The 24,409-nt window shown below is 40.0% G+C and overlaps 1 protein-coding gene across 1 annotated transcript in view; it reads left to right on the top strand.

Moving 5' to 3' along the window:
* dlgap2a (discs, large (Drosophila) homolog-associated protein 2a) overlaps positions 1-24,409 on the top strand; it is a 142,708-nt gene that overhangs the window by 71,321 nt on the left and 46,978 nt on the right. Inside the window, exon 5 of the mRNA XM_060821612.1 lies at positions 14-16. Coding sequence (XP_060677595.1) covers positions 14-16 — 3 coding nt within the window. The remainder of the gene's footprint in view (positions 1-13; positions 17-24,409) is intronic.

The following is a 24,409-nucleotide window of genomic DNA, read 5'->3' as shown; positions in this document are numbered from 1 at the left end:
CAAAGTTCTAAAGCAGGTACAATATAACATTGTGACTGTAGAAATGATTTGGACTATTTTCTATGATAGCTACAATGAAGTTTTACCATGCTTGTTCTTCATTGTGATTTACATTTAAGAACATGAGAACTAGAAGCAGGAGAAGACGGTTTGACCCCACAAGCTTGCTCTGCCATTTGATATGATTATAGCTGATCTCAGCTTTAACTCCACTCTCCTGCCTGCTCTCCATAACCTTAAAACCCTTTACTAATTAAAAATCTATCTATCTCCTCTTGAAATTTAGTCAATGTCCCAGAATGCTCTGCATTCTGGGCTAGTGAATTCCACAGATTCACTACCTTTAAGAGAAGTAGTTTTTCCTGATTGCTGTTTTAAATCTGCTGCCCTTTATCCTAAAACTGTGACCTCATGATCTAGATTGTTCTACATGAGAAACATGCTTTCTATGCCGTCTTTGTCAAAGCCCTTTAGCATCTTAAATACATCAATTAGATCTTCGATCATTCTTCTAAACCCCAGAGAGAATAGGTATAATCTGCTCAATCTTTCTTCATAAGCTTCATTTCTGGAATCAATCGAATGAACCTCCTCTGAATTTTCTTCAGTACAATTACATCTCTCTTCAATCAAGGCAACCAAAATCATATGCAATACTCCAGGTGCAGTCTTTACACTTAACTGACATTCTTGCTAACTTTACAGCAAATTCTGCCTCAAATCTTTATACATGACATAAATATGTGGAAGTTTGACTTATTTGTTGAACTGGGAGATCTAAATAAAATACCTTCTAAGGACAGCATGGTGGATCAATGGTTAGCACTGCTACCCCACAGTGCCACGGACTCGGACTAAATTCCACCCTCAGGCAACTAACTATGTGGAGTTTCTGTGTATGTGCGGGTTTCTGCTGGGTACTCCAAAAATGTGCAGGTTAGATGGATTAGCCATGCAAAATTGCCCATAGTGTTCAGGAATATGTAGGTTAGGTGCGTTAGCCATGGGAAATGTAGGGTTACAGGGAAAGGGTACAGGTATGGGTCTGGGTGAAATGCTGTTCTGAGGGTCAGTGTGGAATGGCTTGTTTCCACACTGTTGGGATTTGATGACCTTTCATAACCATCCCACCCCCACCAATGTTTCAGATCGGTGATTAAAGATCACTAACTTGAAACATTAACCTTGTTTTTGTCTCTACAGAGTTTTAGAGCTGCTAAACATTTCAGCGTTTTTAGTTTGTATTTTAAAAAATAACTCATTCCATCTGCAGTGAGTCAGCAAATAGAGCTTTGCTTTCTATGTAGACTTCTTAGCTCTCATGTTCATAAATACACCCTGTGCCAATTAATAGCTATGATTCTATAAACAGATAATTTTATAGTTTAATGTATATGAACTATTCTATTCCTTTCCTGGAAGTGATTCTCTGTTTTCTATGTGCAAGTTATTTTCTTATTGCCCTAAATCCAAGTAAGGAGCAAGCCCAAGGCACCATTCTGATTATTTCTATCTCAAAGAATATTACCTCCTAAACTTTGTAAAACTGAAGAAACTTCTTTGGGAGTTGAAATTTCCTCTAGTTTAGCATTGGGAAAACTTAGATGATATTATTATTTAAATTCTATATCCTTGTCACAGAAACCATCACCCTTCCTTACCACTATTCTATAATGACCAAGACTGTTCTTAGCCTTTGTCTCCTGTTCACCCTAAGCTAGGATTTGTGACATTATAGCCTCTCAATAACAAAGAGTGTTTAGTTCCACTTCCACAATCTCACTTCTGTCCCTATTTTCTCCCATTTGTGGCTGAAGCCCTCATTCTGTATCTCCTCCAGTTTTGACTACTCTAGTGCTCAGGAGATGAGCCTTCATTCTCTTCAGTGTAAATTTTAGCTGATTAAATGTTTTACAGGCCATATCGTATCCTGCCATTAAGTCCCACTAACCTTTGCCTCATGTTTAAATTTCTCATTTTTAGATTTGTCATGATCTCAGCCTTTTCTGTCTTATTAGCCTTCCCCCAGACTTCCCAATTCTCTGACAATGGTCTTTTGTGCACAGCTCCTCCATTTGCTCTACCATTGCCTTCAACCTAAAAGACCACTTACTCCAGAATTCCCTACCTCAACCATTCTACCTCTTCCCTACCTTGCATCAGTTAAGACTCTCCTTAAAACAAACCTCTCACCACAACATAGATGACCCATTCAAATATCACCATCTTTAATTTTGTATTAATTTTCTTGATTATATGCCTACGAGTGCACAAGCATGTTTTTCTTTTGAAAGTTGCTAAATTAATGCAAATTATTATTTATAGCTCAATGTGTGGAATTACAAAACAATTATACTGTCCTGGCCAGGATAATATTGGGGACTTAACATTTAACTTGTATCAGTATATTAAACCATCCTTTGTCAAATGCAAGGAACATTCAAGTGGATTCACCAAGCAGGTGAGTATTCTCATATTAGTGCCATTGAAATTGTCTGTCACATACCAGACCTTCAATTTGTATTCTGTGCAGAGACAACAGCAGTGTCTCAATGTAAAGTGACAGCCTGGCTTCTGTACTAGGATAATTAAATGTATAATCATTTTTAGTAGTTAAAATTGAAACTGAAAGTCCCTGTTCTTCCCATGTAGGACTGTTAGAATGTAATAAAGTGTGATTAATTAGTACAGATGATCTCATAAGGAACAAAAGATAAGTTCAAACAGCTGAGACCATTTATCTTCCTTGCTGGCTCCCAGCTGCAAGCAGTACAATTATTCGTTGAAATTTATCCTGATGTACTAATAGTATAAAAGCAAAATTCTGGACATCTCTCATCAGGGCAGGTAACTTATAGAAAGAAACTGAGTTTGTTCATTTGGTGCACATTAACAGTACATTTCTGAAGAACAGTCATACCGGACTTGAAACTTTAACTCTGTTTCCCTCTCCACAAACCCTGCCAGTCCAGCATTTTCACGTTTTATTTTTTTCAGAATCCTCAGTATTTTACCTTTGCACGTATATTTACTCTTCCTTTCCTTATTGTTTTGGTGAGCTGAACCCTGTGACTTCAGCAGAGGTATAGGCAGGATGCTCACATCTCTGCTATGATGGTTGAAATGTTGTTTGCCAACATTTTGTAGGTTTTTGATTCCATAAGAATCCAAATAAGAATTGTTCCACCTACGCTGGTTCAGTGGCCACACTTGATTCACCGTGCAGTTGTATACTTTGTCTACAGAAGAAGACTATCATTGCACTCGCCTGAAAAAAAAATGCCAGTCAGATTTGAGGCGCACATTCCTCCAATCATTCCACAATGTGTTCAGAAGTGTGACAGTACATAACACAATCTCTGCTGCTTCTTAATGATTCTGCACTTCATCAGTGATGCCCATGTAAATCCTCTCCACCTACTTGAAGGGATCTTCTAGAGTCCCAAACACTTCAGTGCTAACAGTCTACTGCTGTTCCCTAACTCCACCAGCTGCTCTTGCTGCACTAGCCTCCAGTGCCTCTTACACTCCAGCTGTAGACTCAACAATGGTTGGAGAGCCAACTCCAGTTCTCCATTTCTTGTGTTTTTTGAGTTCTTTTCTACAGCAAAGAAGGAAGAAGATACCTATTAGAGATTTCAGTAACATGTTCCCTGATGAACAAAGAATTTGTTGAAGTGGCTATGAGCAAAAAGAATGGTAGCACATAAATTTGAGGCTGAGTGCCAGGAAAGTGAATGGATAGATGGCATAATGAGGAAGTGCTTAGAAAGAGATCTGAACAAGTGAGAAAGAGTCATGTACTAGAATAACTTAAGAAAGTAGTTCAGGGAATTGAACGTCCAGCAGAATATATATGAATGTACTGTTGCTCTTGCCTTTTTTGACCTACTTTGGTCATCGAGTCACTTCCTGCTTTGGATCCAGCAGCATGATGCTCCTGCTGTTGACTTTATGATTAACTTATCTTGATTTTTCCAACGGGCTTCTTCCTCAGGGAATGCGAGGGAATGATATCTTGTTCTGGGTCCTCCCAATGTATTGCAGCACATCCAAAAAGGTATTGAGGAAGTGAAACACCATCTTTGACCATCTATATTCCATTGCACCATTCATTTAACTACTAAACACTGTTTGCTTCAACTTAGGTGTTTGGAGCGTCCCTTTAAAAATTGAATTCAGAACTATTGCAGAATCATAGCGGCATGGTTACGCTAAATATTTGTTGACTAGCATTCGTAATATATTTCAAGGTTCTCTGGGCACTATCTCCATGCCAACCATGCCCTGCACCCCCACATTATGTCAGCATACTAAATTTCCAACAAACTTTTCAGGCAGGCCGTTGACCTTTCATCAGTAGTAATAATCACAGCTTGGTTTGTTCATTGCACACAGCATGATGTAAACAAGCAGCTGTTCATCACTTGTGTTCTTCGCTGAATAGTATTACAAAAGCTGTTTTACAGTGAGACACTGAGTTATTTACTGTGTGTGTTATGACCCAGATCATTCCTGAAATAGTTCTGTATGAACCAATGTGAAAATAGATGTATGGTTTCCATTTTTATTACCATATCGCTGAAGTAGCAGATTTTATTGATGAGGTTGACTGGTGAGCTTTAAGAATAAAATTGAAAAATGTGACAGATCAAAAATGAACAGTCTATTTGATGAAGTCCTCAATCATTTCTTAAATCTGTTTGTTGGGGGACCAATCATTATCAGGAATGTCATTTTGGTTTTTTTGGAAAATCCTGTTACTGTATGTTTCTGAAAGTAAGCAACCTGACTCTATTTCATGCTTGGTGTTCACTTCCTCCTTCTGAATGATTAGCAGAAGTTGTTTCATGTCATAATAATAATTATGCTGCTTTTTTAACTTTACGGAATATTATTGATGTAGTCTTGATGCTTTTATCCTTCTAAAATTGTCAAAGTAAAACAAAAATAAATTAACAGTTACAGCATTATACATCGGTGGGGCCATTATGAATAGCTCAGAAATAAGCAGGGAATTTTAAAAATATGAACTGATTTGCAATATATATCTTTCTGATCATCCAAGCTGAGGTAGATGACAAACACTATTCAACATAATTCAACAAATCCGATCCCTATCTTAAATAGTCAGGGAAATTTATCTCTTCTGTACTTTTAAGTATAAATTAAGAAAGAATTCAAACACCATTTGTACTGAGTACAAGAACATATATCGTTGTGGTCAAGCCATAAAGTAACAGAAAAATAAAACATTCAGTTTGTAGTACAGAATTATCAAAGCCTCTTCTGGGACAGATTGCAGATGCACTAATCAATGCCATTGTTTTCTACAGATTATAATCACTGCCCGTAATTAATGCAATTAACTCACTTGATGGCATGATTAACTTTGGCGAACAGATAATATGATTTCTGCTCCTGAAAGTTTCAGCAGTGTTCATGTAGTCTTGTGACATAGTGGCTGTGTCCAACCCTCTGAATCAGAAGGTCCAGATTCAAGTGTCTCCTGTTTGAGAGGTGTATCATAACACACCTGAATAGGTTGACTAAACATTTTTTACCAAGGGATGTAATTTCCACTCAATTGCTTGATATTTTTTCATCTGAAAATAACCCAGTCCGTGCAAAACATTGCAGAGTTTGAAGCACAAATGCATTCAGTGCAAATTGACTTTTTCCAGTCTTTGGGTTGTATATAAAATAGTCTGCTAGAAGCCATCCCACAAAACTAGCTTCAACAAAATATTTAATTAATTATCATTGGGAGTTTCTGTGAACTGGGCATTTTGCAAGCATCTAAGGAGGCTCTGTTGAGGATTTGTGCTACAATGGTAATGTCTACCTCTGAGCCAGAAGACCTGGGTCCAAGTCTCACCGTATGTCATTTCATGTCTTAGGAGACTCTTAGCATTTGGCTGGTTCTTTTAGGCACAAGAACATTAATATGCACATAATAAAACTTTGGAATTTCTTTTTAATTTACTAAGAAACTGACCAGTATAAAATAGTAACTAATAAATGTTGAGTGTAATTTTTCAACATCTTTGTCATTCATTGCAAATTGGGTTACTTACAGCCTGTGGGTTGGCACTGCGTTTGAATATTCTTACTTATTGTGACAGACCCATTTTCAGCTGTATTAATCAAACTAGAGCCCTTAAATTCCTCAAGGAATATGTTTAAAGCAAAATTTATTTTTTAAACAAGATATTTTAGAAAAGCTGTCCAGTTTTGCTGGCTATAGACATTTTTTCCTCAATGGTGATTTACAAATGAATTTGAGCAGAAACCCAAGAGAAAATAAAGAGCACTTCTTCAAAAATGGTGCAAAGACCTGTGCCCAGATTACCAATCATATTCCTAGAGAAACTGCTCCCATGTTTTAATTAGCTAGATCATCTGCAGAGAGCAGTTGTCATAGAGATGTACAGCACAGAAACAAACCCTTCGGTCCAACTCATCCATGTCGACCAGATATCCCAACCCAATCTAGTCCCACCTGCCAGCACCCAACCCATATCCCTCCAAACCCTTCCAGATGCCTTTTAAATGTTGCAATTGTACCAGCCTCCACCACTTCCTTTGGCAGCCCATTCCACATGCGCACCAACCTCTGCGTGAAAATGTTGCCCCTTAGGTCTCTTTTATATCTTGCCCCTCTCACCCTAAACCAATGCCTTCTAGTTCTGGATTCCCCCACCCACAAAAAAGATCTTATCCATTTATCCTATCCATGCCCCTCATGATTTTATAAACTTCTATATGGTCACCCCTCAGCCCCCAACATTTCAGGGAAAACAGCCCCAGCCTATTCAGCCTCTTCCTATAGCTCAAATCCTCCAACCCTGGCAACACCCTTGTAAATCTTTTCTGAGCCCTTTCAAGTTTCTCAACATCCTTCCAATAGGAAGGAGATCAGAATTGCACACAATATTCCAAAAGTGGCCTAACGAATGTCGTGTATAGCTGCAACATGTCCTCCCAACTCCTATACTCATTGCACTGTCCAATAAAGGAAAGCTTACCAAATGCCTTCTTCATTATCCTGTCTACCTGCAATTCCACTTTCAAGGAACAATGAACCTGCACTCCAAGGTGTCTTTGTCCAGCAACACTCCCTAGGACCTTACCATTAAGTATACAAGTCCTGCTCTGATTCCAAAATGCAGCACCTTACATTTATCTAATTATACTCCATTTGCCACTCCTCAGCCCATTGGCCCATCTGGTCAACATCCCCTTGTACTCTGTGGTAACCTTCTTCACTGTCCACTACACCTCCAACTTTGGTGTCATCAGCAAACTTACTAACTTACATCCTATGTTCACATTCAAATCATTGATATAATGATAAGTTGTAAACCCTTGAATGTTTAATTGCTAGTCCTGAACCCTCTGCAACCACATCTCTGTGATGCCTACCACATCATAATCATTCACAATGATTTGTGCCGTTAATTCATCTGCTTTGTTACGATTACTACAAGCATTTAGATTAAGCGCCTTAATGCTAATTTCCATATACTCATGATTTCCAACATCTCTAGTAATATGTCCTAAGTTATCAGTCCTTTTGGCTTCATTTCTAACTTGCCTTGAACTTAAACCCTGCACACATGCTCACCTGCTGCTTATCTTTCTACTTGACTCCATACTCCCTGTTGTTTTTCCTTTCCCTTCCACCCCGGACTCACAAGTTTAAAGTCCTAGTGACCACCCTATTTATCCTTTTCACCAGAACACTGGTTACAGATTGCTTCAGGTGTAGACTGCCCCATCGGTAGAGACACCTCCGGTTCCAAAACGGATGCCAAAGTCCCATGAAATGGAATCCTTCTTTCTCACATGAATTTCTCAGCCACGTGTTTACTTCCCTAATTTTCTTATACCTTTGGCAATTAGCATGTAGCTAAGGCAGTAATCCAGAGATTATGACACTTGAGGACCTGTTCTTCAATTTCCTTCCTAATGCTTGATAATCCCCAAACAGGTCCTCCTTCCCAGCCTTGCCTATGTTGTTAGTGCCAACATGGACCATAACAACTGGATCCTCCCCCTCCCGCTCCAATATCCTTGAGTCATGTTCAGCAACTAGATAAAAACTGATCATTAATTACCTCTGAGAAAAATTACATGAAATAACATACATTTAAATTGACATTTTATAACTCACTTTACATTTAACTTCCATAAAATACTGACAATGTACACACTGTACAACAGTTCTTATTACTATTTTTATTAATATTTGATTTAATTTGTTATAGCTGACTTGTTAAGTAGTGTCTTAAATCCTTTAAAGAGCAACTGGGATTGAATATTGGAGTCAAAGAGAGGGACAGAATTGAAACAGAACCTTCGGTCCAGCTCGTCCAAGCCGACCAGATATCCGAAATTATTCTAGTCATTTTTGCCAGCATTTGGCCCATATCCTTCTAAACCTTTCCTATTCATATACCCATCCAAATGTCTTTTAAATGTTATAGTTGTACCAGCCTTCACCACTTCCTCTGGTATGCACATACTTTCTCTGTATGAGAAAGTTGCCCCTTGGGTCTTTCTGCTCTCACCATAAACCTATACCCTCTAGTTTTGGACTCCTCGACCCTGGGGAGAGACTTTGTCTATTTATCCTATCCATGCCCCAAATGATTTTATGAACCTTTATCACCCTTCAGCCTTCGACACTCCAGGGAAAATAGCTCCAGCCTATTCAGCCTCTCCCTATAGCTCAAACCCTCCAACCGTGGCAACATCCTTGCAAATCTTTTCTGAACACTTTTAAGTTTCCCAACATCCTTCCTATAGCAGGGAGACAAGAATTGCATACAGTATTCCAAAAGTGGCCCAACCAATATCCTGCACAGCCACAACATGACCTCCCAACCCCTATGCTCAGTGCTCTGACTAATAAAGACAAGCATACCATTTTCTTCACTATCATGACTACCTGGGATTCCACTTTCAAGGAACAATGAATCTGCACTCCATGGTTTTCTGAAGTGAAACTATCACGGTATTCTAACAGATGAAAGGCTTAACAGACAATCAATTTTTCAATGTACATCACACTGTAAATTTTTGCTATAAATTCTGTGTGTTAGGATTGAGCTCTCCACTATCACCTGATGAAGGAGTGTCGCTCCAAAAGCTAGTGTGCTTCCAATTAAACCTGTTGTACTATAACCTGGTGTTGTGTGATTTTTAACTTTGTACACCCCAGTCCAACACTGGCACCTCCAAATTCTGAAGGTGATATATTCATTCATTAATTTATGTATGCTTGTATCAAAATTATCTGTAAGGAGAAGAGAATCTAATGCTTTCAGACAAATGGGAGAAAACCTGTAAAGAAATAGTAAAGGAATTATGGTTTGAATTTTATTGCAACTGACCTTCCACTGTAGGAAAAATGAGCAATTATCCTGAGGCTAAACTACAAAGTAAGATGCTGTTTGTTGAACTTTAACTTTAAACTCAAAAATATTACTGTTGAACAAGATTGTACTCAAACTCTGTAACTGCATTTACTGTATTTAAATATTTCAGAGTTAAATTTCTCTCTGCCAGCAACACAAAATGGTTTATGGCAAGTAAGCAGTGACTAGTTTTCATTCATTAATTGTTTGGAAAAAAATTCTGAATTTTTGATTTCAAACCAAGTCAAAACAACAATGCAACTCAGGAAAAAACTTTGAACTACCATTTTGTGAACTTTATTGAAGAAATGATCTGATGAGATGAAAATTTGGCTGGGAGCCTATTCACATATACGTAGTTGACACTATATTATGTATGCTTCCAGGCAAAGCCTTAGCTGCAGGCATTGGCACAGCAATTATTGCATGTTCTCACTGATGACAACAATACATTGAGAGAAACATTCCAAAATGAGGAAAATGTGCAACCAGCAGAATGTTCAGTTCGAGTGCTTGAAATTAAGCAGACTTGTTTTCAATGAATTATAAAAACCCTCTAGACACTCACTCATCTTAAAATAAATTCACAATCTAGGCAACTTGATCTAACCTGAAAATAACGGTTTGCAAAATCAATATTTTGTTTCACATGATACCAATTAATTAGATTCAGTAGATGAGGAAGTTGCTGATGAGCATGTATTTGTAACATGACTTGACACAATGTCAGGCCAAAGAATACAAGACAGTTTAGGTCTCAATGGTCAATTGAAGGGATGTGTTGGAGGATTTTAATTATTCCTGACCAGAGTCTTTTCATTTTCAAAAATGTGAACTTTAATAATTTTTGGTCAATGACTTCCTGCATTATATTTCATTAAATTTGATTCCCCTTTTTAAAAATATGACTTTTTTCCCCTTTATTTAGCATTCCCCCTCTACGGCATGCAGTATTCTTCGCCGAGAAATCGGGAACTCAGCGCGTGGGGAGTTTCAGGCATGGCAACACGTCCTAACACTCCGCAGCATATTGGTACACCAGCACCAAGAACTGTCTTGGTGCTTTATTCTCTCTGTCTCCGTCTCTGTCAAATTGTGGCATGATTTCTTTCTGTATCTGGGTGTTAGTGATGTGGTTCTGTGTCAATTCTCTAATCAGACAGGTGAAGAGGGTGATAAATCTGAACCATATCCAGATTGGACAGGTTATAGATCAGAATGGAAGCCACTGGGAAAATAACAAGACCAATAACAGTTTGCATTTATATTATATGTTTAATGCAGGAGAGGATACTTCACAGGAGTATAATGATAAAAATGTAATGCAGATTCAAAGGAAGTATTAAGTGAGTTAAAGAAACAGTTGGTAAAAATGATACATTTGAAGGCAGAGAAAACATATGCCCAGATAGTTGAAAGCATAGCTACCAAAGATGATGGTGAAGGGAGTTAAGGTTAGTAAACATTGGATGAATTCAGAGCTTTGGAGAGTTGCAGAAGATGGGAAGGAAAGCCATAAAGTGATTTCAACATGAGGTGGACATATTTCAATTTGATGCTTTGGGTAAGGACTAGAGAGTTCTGGATGAGATCAGCTTTAGAAAAGTTACAGGAGGCCAGCCATGGAAGTAATTTAGCCTGGAAGTGACAAATGTATACTTAAAGGTTTCATCAGCTAATGGTCAAAGATGCAGTGGGACAGGAGAAGATTCAAAATGGGTGTCAGAGAGGGGGAGATAGTTAGGTTGCTGTTGCAGCACTGGTAAGAATAAAGAACAAAGAAAATTTACAGCCCAGGTACAGGCCCTTCTGCCCTCCAAGCCTGTGCTGATCCAAATACACAGTCTAAACCTATTGCCCAAATCCTAAGGATCTGTATCCCTCTGCTCCCCACCTACTTATGCATCTATCGAGATGCATCTTAAATGAATCTACCATGCCTGCCTCTGCTACCACTGCTGGCAACGCGTTCCAGGCACCTACCACCCTCTGTGTATAGTACTTTCTGTGTGTATCCCCCTTAAACTTTTCTCCTCTCACCTTGAACACATGACCTCCCTTTACCGAATCCCTCACCCAGGATAAAAGGATGCAGCCAGTGAACTGGAGTGGGAATGAAGTCAGAAACTGAGCTTCTGAAGTCAGAGTCAAATAGATACAAATGTTGCAGCGTTGGTTTACAATGTGAGACAGTGGCCAGCAGGGACCAGGATCTGTGGTGGGGTGCTTATTTTATGGTAATGGCCAAGCACAATGCCTTTGGTCTTGCTTATATTTAATTGCAATAAAATTAGGTTCCATTGAGACTGAGTGTTATTGGGTAGCTTGATAGTGAAGTGTTGCTGAGTGTTAAATAATGCTATGGTAAGGTGGCTTCAAAAGTACTGAAAAACAATAACAAATTTAAAATGAACAATAATGTAAAAGTACATGGCACACTCAACAAATAGAAATACTGTTAGTCAGGAAAGATATCAGCTAAGTGGGTAAAGACAAGTATGTGACAGCTATGCAAAAGTAGATAGAGAAAACTGTTGATAATTTAATTTGGTACAAGTGAAATTAAGCATGGTTGGGGGGGGAAGGTTAATGAGGGGGTGGAGGAGAGGATGAATTCTGCACAAGAAAAAACTATTATCAATGTTATTACAGGCCTGAATGCCTGCACTGAATTTCATTGTGCACCATGAATGATGGCTAGCTGCTAGGTTGCCACATATGACTTCTCCTCCATCTCACATTCACAATTGTTTGTTTGAATTTAGCTACTCCCTACTGACTTCAGCTTTTGGTGGTGTGCTGCACCAAGGGAGACACATGGCAGAACAAGCCCTGGCTTCAAGAAGTGCTATTCAATCAGATGCAAGGATTTTAACTATATTGTCAATTCTAATCTGGCCTCAAAGTTTACCACCAGCTGAGATTGGTCTGCAGTCTAGCTTGGTGTCACTTAACCAGAAACATCGTGATACACAGGACCAGAAGATTAGCCAATCTAAGCAATCACAAACTCAAAAAAAAATTATCTAAAATTGTCTGGCAACATCTTTGGAGAGAAATCGGATAGTGTTTTGGGTCCAGTGATTCTTCTTCAGGACTGATTTCTCTCCACAGATGCTGCCAGACAATTTAAGATAACTGTTTTTTGAGTTTTAGATAAAAAATTGAATTTTAAGGTCTGATTCCTTCAAGACCCTAATCTATTCAGGCCGCAAGTCTATGTGACATATTCTTCGTAGTGGCACTTAACATTTCCCCCCATTTTATACTTAATTTGGTGCCTGACTTTGAATTAGAAAAATTATTGGAAGGTATGGAATTTACCAGTTTAAAATCTGAGACCTGAAATCCAGGTCAGTATCCTGAAAGTATTTGTTTTGTATCCTGTTTGTTCTGTGTCATTAAAGAAATTTAAAATGTTCATAGGTTACAAACTCAATCCTGAACTGAATCAGTTCCTTGATTGAAAAGTTGGTATTTGTTTTAAAAGAAACCAAGAAAGATCATTTTAAGTTCACTGTATAACAGCATATTAAGCTGAGATGTAACAAAACATAATAGACACTGATTCCATAGATAGTACATGCAGCTAAAACAGAACTTTTTAAAGGCATCTCACTGCCATCAAGTGGAAATGCTTTCCAGTGAACATTTAGTAAGAGGCTGAAGAACAAAGGGAAATCTGGCATACAACATGAGAATATAGAAATTAGGAGTAGGAATAGGCCATTTGGCACTTCAAGCCTGCTCTGACAATTAGTTTTGGGATGAGGACCTTTTCTTGTAAAAAACGATTAAACAAGTTTCATATGTACCTATTGATGTTTAAAAGAAAAAGAGATGATCTTACTGAAATGTATAAGGTCATGAGGGGACCTGAGAGAATGAGTAGTAGGAGGAGATTTAGTGGGGACACAGTTTAAGATTAAGAGGCCTCCAATTTAGGACTGAGGTAAAAAGATTTACTTCTTCTTTCAGAGGGTCTTTAGTTTATGGGAGTTTACAAGAAGGTGGAGATGCGACCAGAAGTATAGCCATGATGCTGCTACATGAACTATCTATGAACAATGTCTATTATATTTTGTTGCATCACAGTTGGCTTCTATTGTAATAATCTTTTTTTCAAATAAGCAGACCAAATCTGTGCACAGGACCCAATCTATGTTTCTCCCACCAAGACCCTATAAAGCTGCAGTAAAACATTTATATTCTGCTCCCTTTACAATTAACTCCAACATTCCATTTGTCTTCCTCATCAGTTGTTGTGCCTGCATAGTATCAGGGAGCTGGCGCGTTACTATTCCTGAAGCCCTGATTTTGGCCTTTGGGTAGATGGGTTTAAATCCCACCATGGCAGTAGATGAAATTTATAGTGGCTCAGTGGTTAGTACTGCTGCCTCAGTGCCAGAGACTTGGCTTCAATTCCAGCCAGGCTTGGGCAACTGTGCAAGCTTCACACAGACATTCTCCACGGTTTCTGCCGAGTGCTCCAGTTTCTGCCAAGTGCTCCGGTTTCCTCCCACAGTCCAAAAATATGAAGATTATGTGGGTGAGCCATGGGGAGTGCAGGGTTACAGAGATTGTTCTCGGTGGGATGCTGTTCAGAGGGTTGGTGTGGAATCGATGGGCCAAATGGCCTTCTTCCACACTATAGGCATTCTAAAATTCTATGAATAAATCTACATTTGGAAGCTTGTCTCATTAATGGTACCACAAAACTGTGATCAATTGTTTGGATTCACTGATGTCCTTCATTGGAGGAAATCAGCCATGCTTACCCAAACCTCAGACCCACTGTAATGTGGTTGAATTTTAACCTGTGCTCTGAAATCATCTAGAAAACTATTAAATTCAAAGGCAATTCAGAATTGTAACAAATGCTGGCATTGCCAGTGATGCCCATGTGCCCCAAGATATTTTTTAAAAACTACCTTTAATATGTAACAGGACTCTCTGATCTCTTGATACTACTGAGCTCTGCTATCCCTCTCCCTATTTAGAGAACATATTGCTTTCCTCTTCTGCATGCCAAAGTGGACAAATTCACAGTTTCCCACAAAATACTCCATCTGCCAATTTTTGTCTATATCCCCTTTCAAACTCTCTACCTCCTCTTGACCACTTACTTTTCTACCTGTCTGACCGATATGATCATTGCAAAGCTGTTAAATACAGTATTGATGTTACATGTGAAAAACTGCCACACATTCTTCATCTGATGACATTTTATGGCAGAAGCTGTTACACTGAAAGGCTTTTGAGTGTTTAAGAGAATTTAAGGATTTTGGCTAGCATTGTGGTTCCATGGAAACCCTACAAATTTAAACATTTTACTGGCTAAAAAGAAACCAATTTGAATCGAAGAAACAATATAGTAGAAGGGAAGTGCTTATGTACCCTCTGGTTTGTTGGGCTAAGTGCTTATGATATCACATGCATCATAGGCAAATTTGTATGCTCATTAAGATAATGGTGAGTATTGCTGGAACCTGGACCATTTTCAGCCACTCAGTTTTCAAATCTGCATTCTGAAGTCAGGGTGTGTTGATGCAGGATCAGGACTAATAGCAGCAATTCAGATTTAATGAGGCACAAGCCTGTTGGGTGTCACTTGTCTTTTATTCCTTACTGGAACTGAAGTGGTGAAGCTACTAAGCTCAGGTCCTGGTGCTCTCTCATCATCACAGGCTATTGCAGTGGGTTAATTACCCGGAGATAGTCAGCTGATTTGTGTGATCAAGGCCTCAAATAAGGACCATTAAATGGGAATCCTGGTATTTTGCTGATGGTGGGACTATTCCCACTGTGTGGGTATGCTGCTAACTTCATGCAGGCTGCCTCTATGTGGCAGCACAGCAGGTTATCAAAGGTAAAATCCCAATATCCAAACCAGGAGGAGTGGGGATGGGAGAGGAGGAGGTAGGCTCACCTCAGTGGGCCGTCCAGTAAGCATTCCCATCCAACCTGTGAAGTCTAATTCCCCTAAAGTTTGATTTTACAAACCCACCCGAGGGCACCCACAATGGTGAGACATTTATTTAGAAGAGCCTGCAGTTAAATTGCATAGCCAGTTCCACACTATCAGCTATGATGGTTCAGGATGGTTCCAGCCTAATATTGGGATCACAAAGTCAACAATAATATTGAGCTTCATAACTCCCTATCCAATACTTGTCCCAATATATTTATTCACCTGCTACATTTTTAGACCTTTTCCAAATCTGTTAACCAATATTATGTCGATGTTTAAAGCTAATTACTGCCTCTCCACAAATTTGAGTGTTTCTGACCAGAGCTGGTGAACCTCCAGTAACACAACTGCACCACTGAGAAAGAAACAGCAAAACTCTGGGCACGAGACTTACCCAATGGGTGCAATGTCTTCTTTTAGTATTCAAGCTTTTTATTGAATGAGATTCATGGTCTGTGGTAATTCGATGTGTCTTTTCTCACACAATCTTGTACTGGTCATCTAATTAATTATGCATTTGGGCTGTGCGTCCCCTTCTCAAGGAATTACATGAAGAGTTGAGAAAACTCACCACTACCAGGACCTTCGATGCTGCCAGGGTCAAATTTAAAGCCCAGCCACACGCTACTTCAAACACTGCAAGCCAAGAACTGTCCTTCACGCTGTGGTGCTACATTGTTATCACGATTTTCCCAGTAAGTTAGCCTTGATCTCACAAATCTCCACATAATCTTCCTGTATCACCAATACAGAGCTAGAAGTACTGGTATGTCACCAGATCCAGCCAGCCTGGGCTGCAATAGCAGTCAGGTCAGTGCTATTTCCCAGGTAAAATAGATTGAATAGCACTGCAAAACACTGATTAATAGTCTCCTATGCTTGACGTGTAAATGCCACCATTTTCTTTCTGCTGCCTCACACTCCCAGGGTTAGCACTCACATTAACTCTGCCATTACACATACCTCTCACCAAGGTATACCGCATGGACTGCAACTCTCATCATTGCACACATGTACACCAAAGGGCTCTGACCCACTTCATCGTAACACCCACATCACCATAAACTGCTTCACCATCCACTTCTGTCAGTGTCAATCATTGTTTTTGCCTCGATTTCCTCTGGCAAAATAAATTGTCCCACAATAATCAGAGAAGGCCGAGGCTGACAGTTCGACATAAGGCTACACACACTATGTGAGGATAAAATGCTAGGCCCGACCGGGAAAAAAAAACCACTCACATGGGGGATCAGAAATTCAGCAGCTGATCTACCCAGTAAGCTTCATTGTGTTCTGCTGCACTCCTCTGTGATTATCACCAACACTAACTCAGTCTTAATCTGTACAAGGTTTTATCTCTTTTACACAACTAATTCCCTCTTCGCTAATGGAGGATTCAGTGAACCTCTGCCCCGAAGAGGCCAAAGACCCTCAGCTCCACCTTCATATCTCTATCTGAGGAGGAAGCCACTGAAGCTTCAAGGAAGCCCCGTCAAGGCTTTCACCATCTCTTCCAACAATCAGAGACTTTCATCTCAGTGGGTTCTTTATCTAGATTATACTTGGGAGCATAATGCAGTGAGCACATCACTGGCACATTTCAATGGCTGGGCGAAAGTGAGGACTGCAGATACTGGAGATCAGAGTCTAGATTAGAGTGGTGCTGGAAAAGTACAGCAGGTCAGGCAGCATCCGAGGAGCAGGAAAATCATGTTGGGCAAAAGCCCTTCATCAGGAATGGCTAGTCAAGGAAGAAACCAGGTTTGTGATGCTCAGAGGACTGTGTTGGGCGTTAATGACCATGAAAATGAACTAGCATGCACAGAAACAGCAAGCAGATTTGTCAGAGATGGTCGTTAGACTGGACAGAAGGCTGCAGGAATCCAATTAAGTTATCACCAACCTACTGGCCATAGCATGCATCTGGCTTTCTCCATTGAGAGGCTGTGACTGCCACATGTCTAGCATTCTCAGTGTCTGCTGGATATGCACACAGACCAGCACTCCTTCGCTCAAGGAATTGGTACTCAGTTTTGAGAGTTAGGTGAGGGAAGTTAGGCAAGGGACTTTGACCTGTCTCTCCAGTGCTCCTTCCTCGTGAAGATAGATTGGTGCCAGCAGGCGTCCACTGGGAAGGAGGCATCACATACAGGACTCCTAAAAACTTCATCTCAGAACACTCCAGAGGTGCCCACCCCTCTACCTTCCTGCTGTTTATGCTTCCAAAAACTGCAGAAGCTCGAGCTGAAGAGATTGAGCCTGCACCTGGCCAAGATATTCTCAGTAGGCCTGGGCACTCTAGGCCCAAGTGTCCCCAAGGATGAACTCCCAAATCAAAGCAACCTCCGTCCCGCCCCCAGCTGTGGAGGTTAGGATGGCACATCGACAAAATAGGACGGAAAGGAAGAAAACATTACTCAGGACATACAGGTGGCATTTTTGCAAATAAATGCACTTTCCCTTCTAAAATATCTACTTTTTTTTTGTTGCTGTCAGACCTGGTGAAGTTGCACCTATGGGAGAATGAGCAACTTCTTCAAACATCCCAAGATTGAAATAAGTCATAATAGCCAGGCATTGCCAGTCTCTCATATGAAACTAATTCTTTGATGTCAGGGAACTTGAAAATGTTACATTGATGACTACAACCAAGGCATTGTACATTGGCTAAATGCAAGTACAGTAAAAGTGCTGGGGCCTAGTTTGCACTACGTATTCCACATTTACTGCCGCCTGTGAAGTTGCCAGGACAGAATCTTTGGAAAGAAATGGTCTGCCGATCAGTTTCTCACAGGAGTGAATTTATATTCAACTTTGCGAGGTGAACAATGGACAGCTTGATGTACAAGAAAAACTGCATGAAGCTCTTCCTCACTCAGCCTCACAGCTGTCCTGCAGGTGCTGAAGCATTTCAGGACAATTTAGCAGTCTACACACACTTTGAGGCGTTGAAGTGTTACAGGTGAAGGAAGGACTGTTTGTACCCTGGTCCTATTTAACGTAACTCCAAATCACCAATGCTGGTGCATCTCTGGCTACATTCACAGGATTCTGTAACCTGGATTGGTAGTTCTTGGCCAGCAGCTTCTACATCAGGACCCCTGCTTGGAGTGGACAGAGATTCCAAAGGAAATTTTGGAGGAGGACTGAGATGTGGTGTTTCCAGGTCACATCTAATTTTTGAACCATCTACCAGAGGCCTGTTGAAATTGCAACTAGATTGCATCAAAAAGGCTAGCCTCAACAGAAAGTATTTTTAATATCACATTCAATCAGCCAGTCCAGAGCAATACCTCTACACTTAGAAGTCAGAATTATTGAAATAAACAGTTTTCATTTTTAACTAAGATATATGGTACAACATCAGCATAGAGCAGACCTCCACAGACCTCCATTTGACAAGGATTGATGTGAAACCAAGTTCTAACGTCTTCATGCAATACATCTTCAGCCTCGCACTACACTTCTAGTTGAAATAGAATTGTCCACGTGATTCATGTGTAACAGTTGAGGAGAATATCACATCTGTTTATGACAATATATTTTCAAATGTTTGCATCTCACATGGATAGTGCAGACAACCAGTTGAAGATATTAACTGTTATCAGTCAAAATTTTGATTGAATTTGTTGCAATTAATTTAAATGGAAGAAAATTGAACAGGCAGTGTAAGGTGCAAATAATCTTCGAGGTCTAATAATATAATCTGCGCTTTTCAGTCACACTGCACAGTAATATAACAACTGTCCTCTTCTTAAGCATAATCATATTCTGACAACATTGATTTTATTTCACTTTTAAAATACTTGGATAGAGCCGAATTAAAAACTATATTGTATCCCATATAAATTAGTTTGGGATAATGCTAGATATAAGATCTTCACATAAAAAATCAACACTCCACATCATTTTGCTTTGACCCTCAGTTACATATATCCCAGAAAATGTAGCTAATGATCTTGAGGAGAAGTCCACATCAAACGGTGAGGAGGAGAAAATAGTTGTGTCAAAGGAGAAGCTACCTGCTCAGCTAAATGACTGCTAATTTATCCTTTCAAGTTACAAGGGAACAAAACAGAAATTGCTGGAGAAACTCAGCAGATCTAGCAGCAGTTATGAAGATAAAAGTAGAAACAACGTTTCAGGTTGAATGACCCTTCTTCAGAACTACAAGGGAAGTTAGTTTGCCATATCTTGGTCTTGTTGATTTTCAGTGGTGTAATCATATTCGTGGAGAAAGTGAGGACTGCAGATGCTGGAGATCAGAGCTGAAAATGTGTTGCTGGAAAAGTGCAGCAGGTCAGGCAGCATCCAAAGAGCAGGAGAATTGATGTTTCGGGCATGAGCCCTTCTTCAGGAATGAGGAGAGTGTGCCAAGCAGGCTAAGATAAAAGGTAGGGAGGAGGGACTGGGGGAGGGGCATTGGAAATGCGATAGGTGGAAGGAGATCAAGGTGAGGGTGATAGGCCAGAGTGGGGGTGGGGGCGGAGAGGTCAGGAAGAAGATTGCAGGTTAGGAAGGCGGTGCTAAGTTCGAGGGATTTGATTGAGACAAGGTGGGGGGAGGGAAAATGAGGAAACTGGAGAAATCTGAGTTCATCCCTTGTGGTTGGAGGGTTCCTAGGCGGAAGATGAGGTGCTCTTCCTCCAGCTGTCGTGTTGCTATGGTCTGGCGATGGAGGAGTCCAATGATCTGCATATCCTTGGTGGAGTGGGAGGGGGAGTTGAAGTGTTGAGCCACAGGATGGTTGGGTTGGTTGGTCCGGGTGTCCCAGAGGTGTTCTCTGAAACGTTCCGCAAATAGGCGACCTGTCTCCCCAATACAGAGGAGGCCACATCGGGTGCAGCGGATGCAGTAAATGATGTGTGTGGAGGTGCAGGTGAATTTGTGGCGGATATGGAAGGATCCCTTGGGGCCTTGGAGGGAAGCAAGGGGTGCAGGTGAATTTGTGGCGGATATGGAAGGATCCCTTGGGGGCAGGGAGGGAAGTAAGGGGTTTGCAGGTGAATTTGTGGCGGATATGGAAGGATCCCTTGGGGCCTGGGAGGGAAGTAAGGGGTTTGCAGGTGAATTTGTGGCGGATATGGAAGGATCCCTTGGGGTCTTGCAGGGAAGTAAGGGGTTTGCAGGTGAATTTGTGGCAGATATGGAAGGATTCCTTGGGGCCTGGGAGGGAAGTAAGGGGTTTGCAGGTGAATTTGTGGTGGATATGGAAGGATCCCTTGGGGCCTTGGAGGCAAGTATGAACTCAGATTTCTCCAGTTTCCTCATTTCCCCTCCCCCCACCTTGTCTCAGTCAAATCCCTTGAACTCAGCACCACCTTCCTAACCTGCAATCTTCTTCCTGACCTCTCCGCCCCCACACCCACTCCGGCTTATCACCCTCACCCTGACCTCCTTCCACCTATCGCATTTCCAACGCCCCTCCCCCAAGTCCCTTCTCCCTACCTTTCATCTTAGCCTGCTTGGCACACTCTCCTCATTCCTGAAGAAGGGCTCATGCCCGAAACGTCGATTCTCCTGTTCGTTGGATGCTGCCTGACCTGCTGCACTTTTCCAGCAATACATTTTCAGCTCTAATCATATTCATGGTAAAGTTGATGAAAGTGCTATTCTTGCCAACCAATGTAGAAGTTAACTTTTTAAATATATCTCTAGTACATTAGCTGGCATTGCAGATAATGGCAATTCTGCTATCAAAAGAGGTGGAGGAGGCTGTTTTTGGCAGCAGTGGAACCTTGACAGTTTCACGATGGTGCTCTTACTTTGCAGACAACCTCAAACAGGAAACACAACTCTGCTGTCATGCAGCTTGAAGAGACAATTGAAGATGATTGCCAATATGTCTGCCTGAGTCTGCAGATAAAGTCAGCTGAATATTTAATATTGAAGGAATGCCAGTTCAGTGTCAAATATACTTTCTAGCATGTATCTTTCCATCTTCTACCACATTGACATTGAAATACTGTGGATAATTTCAACTTTTGGGAATGACAGGTGATATCAGATCAGCCATCCATTAAGTATTGATCCTATTTCCTTTTTCATGAATGGATAAAGAAAATTGGGAAATTTGTAGCTCACCCCATTGTACTAATGCCAAAAAAATTGAAGTTGCCCTACAGCATTTGGGCTGGTTTAAACACACACTTTTTATTTATTTCACTTCGCAAACATTTTGTAGCTTGCAATTAATTTGTTGAATGTATGAACAACAGAGCATATTTTATTTGGAGAGTCCCATCTGAATATCCCCTCTACTTTAGCAACCTCCCTGTCCTGGTGAATCTCTGTTAATGCTGTTAATCCAATTGGATTTTCAATAATTTTGCAGCAAATATTTGTTAAATCTCATTCCTATATAACAGTGATATGTTAATTTGATGTTTCAAAAGTACCAAAATCATTTAGAAGAAAAGTCAAGTAACATCCTTTGCCCCTTTAGTATCTCGTTTGATTTATATATGCCCTTGAACTCACTCCAGATGTTTGAACAAAATGTAGTTTCACCCTAGACCTTTCCCCATTGCCAAGACTGAACTTTCCAGCTAGAAAATATACGCCAATACATCAATTAACTTTAAAACTTCAGTTAATATCCATTGAGGAATTTGTACTGTATAATGTTATCTAATGAAGTTATTTTAACATTCCTTTCATTCAAATGACCTATTGCAATAAATTATTTCTTCAGTATCTGAGTGAACATAAGAGATTTATTGCCACTCTCAACTGCTTCTTGGAAATTTACTTTAGTAAGCTGCTCATTTGCACCAGGCAACGTAAACTTGATGAACGGAGCCTTTATCACTACAGAACCAATGTGTCTTTGTCTCTGTTCAATGCTTTTAATATGTAACATTGCTGGTCTTTTCCAACTGCTCCTGTGTGTAATCTGTTTTATCTCTGTTAAGCTCGATAGTAGTCCACTAATCATTGACAACTCTTAGTGCATATATTTATTCATTAGAGAAAGCTATTCCTCTGAGTGATTAGTTTGACAGCTTCCCTTGATTCAGAATTCTGTTGTTGGTAGCTTTATGTACAAGACAGCACTAAAACTATGGAAAGGCATTTTATATTTGCTCATCGTCCCTATACAAACTGAAAGGTGGTGTTTGTCATTCATGGAATCAAAAAACCAAATGCCTAAGTAGTTGATATTTGAAAATGATTTTTTATTCTGATGCATGACCAATGACTTCAAACACGATTCTGTTTTGATTAAAAAAGCTTCTCAGGGTATGTTCAGTGAAATATCTCCATCCTATTATATGTACAACCTGAAATAAGATTGTTGCCTTGGAATGAAAATCAGTCATTACAATAATAATCCATGTCATTCCACAATTCAGCACTCCCAGCAGGAAGCTGAGCTTAGAGGGAGTGTATCTCAGGAAATCATAAGCATCTTTTCCCTTTGATGTGAATGCTAGGTCATGGAATCAACCTTGTAATGACCTTGATCATCAAAAAACTATATGATACATTACCTTCCTTTCATATTTCTCATTTTATCCCACATGTGTTCTGGCTCAAAACATTCTAGTCAGGTGGTATGACAGCTCATTTATAGTACCATACTTGTGCCAGTAAAACGTATTGCCAAGTTTGTCCTGCTAAAACTTTAGACTATATTTATCAACACGAGACAACAGCCAATATGCAAATAATAAATCTGTGCAAATAGTCAAAAGAGAAAAAATGACTTGCATTCAGAGACACCTGTCACCATCTCAGATTGCCCCAAGGTGCTTCAGGCATAATAGCATATTCATGTTTAAAGTGTGGTTACTATTCAATTGTAAGAAACATGACAGGTGATTTGAGCACAGTAAGCTCCTCCAAAAGGTAATGATGAAAATGACCATTGCTTTTTAGTGATTTGATATTCAGTCATGGGGTGTGGGTATTGTTGGCAAGGCCAACATTTGTTGCCCATCCCTAATTGCCCTTGATCAAAGTAGCTTGTTAGACCATTTCAGGCAGTCTAAAGTAAGCTGTAAACCAAACCAAATCAGACAAGAATGACAAATTTCTTTCCCTAAAAGGGTAAGTACATAGGTTTCTACAACAACCTCATGGTCAGTATCCCTCACACCAGTTTTTAATTCCAGATTCAATGAATCGAAATTCATCTAGCTGCTATGATGGGTCATAAAGAAAAACCAGAGAACTATACACCCATGAGTCTGACTTTGGTTGTGGGTAAACTGTTGGAGGCAACTTTAAAAGATAGGGTTTATGGACACTTAGAGAGGCAAAATTGATTAGGGATAGTCAGTATGGTTTTGTGCAAAGAAAATTGTATCTCACAAATTTGATTTAACGTTTTGAGGAAGTACTAAAAAAAAATTAATGAGGGCAGAGCAGTAGACATTGTTTACTTGGACTTTCGTAAAGCCTTCAACAAGGTTCCGCATGATAGACTAATTAGTAAAGTTAGGTCACATGGGATTCAGGGTGAGTTTGCCAGTTGGATACTTAGTTGTTTAATGGCAGGAGACAGAGAGTGGCAGTGGAGGGTTGCTTTTTGAACCAGAGGCCTGTCACCAGTGGTGTTCCCCATGGATTGGTTCTGGGTCACCTTTTGTTTGTCATTTATATAGACGATTTGGATGAGAGTATAGAAGGCATGGTTAGTAAATTTGCGGATTACAAAAAAATTGATGGCACAGTAGACAGTGAAGAAGGTTTTCTAAGATTACAAAGTGATCTTGATCAAATGAATCAATGGGCTAAAAATGGCAAATGGAGTTCAATCTGAATAAATGTGAGGTACTGCATTTTGGTACAATAAACAAGGGTAGAACTTAGACAATTAATAGTAAGGTATGGATAGTGTGGTAGAACAGAGGAACCTAGGGGTTCTGATACATAATTCTTTGAAGTTTGCATCACATATCGACAGGATGGTTCAAAAGATGTTGCCTTCATTGCTCAGTCCTTTGAGGATAGGAGTTGGGAAGTGATGTTGAGATTGTATAAGACATTGGTGAGGCCTCTTCTGGAATAC

Source organism: Hemiscyllium ocellatum, chromosome 3 (genome assembly GCF_020745735.1).
Source record: "Hemiscyllium ocellatum isolate sHemOce1 chromosome 3, sHemOce1.pat.X.cur, whole genome shotgun sequence".
Taxonomy (NCBI): domain Eukaryota; kingdom Metazoa; phylum Chordata; class Chondrichthyes; order Orectolobiformes; family Hemiscylliidae; genus Hemiscyllium; species Hemiscyllium ocellatum.
This window is presented reverse-complemented; position numbering and strand designations above follow the sequence as displayed.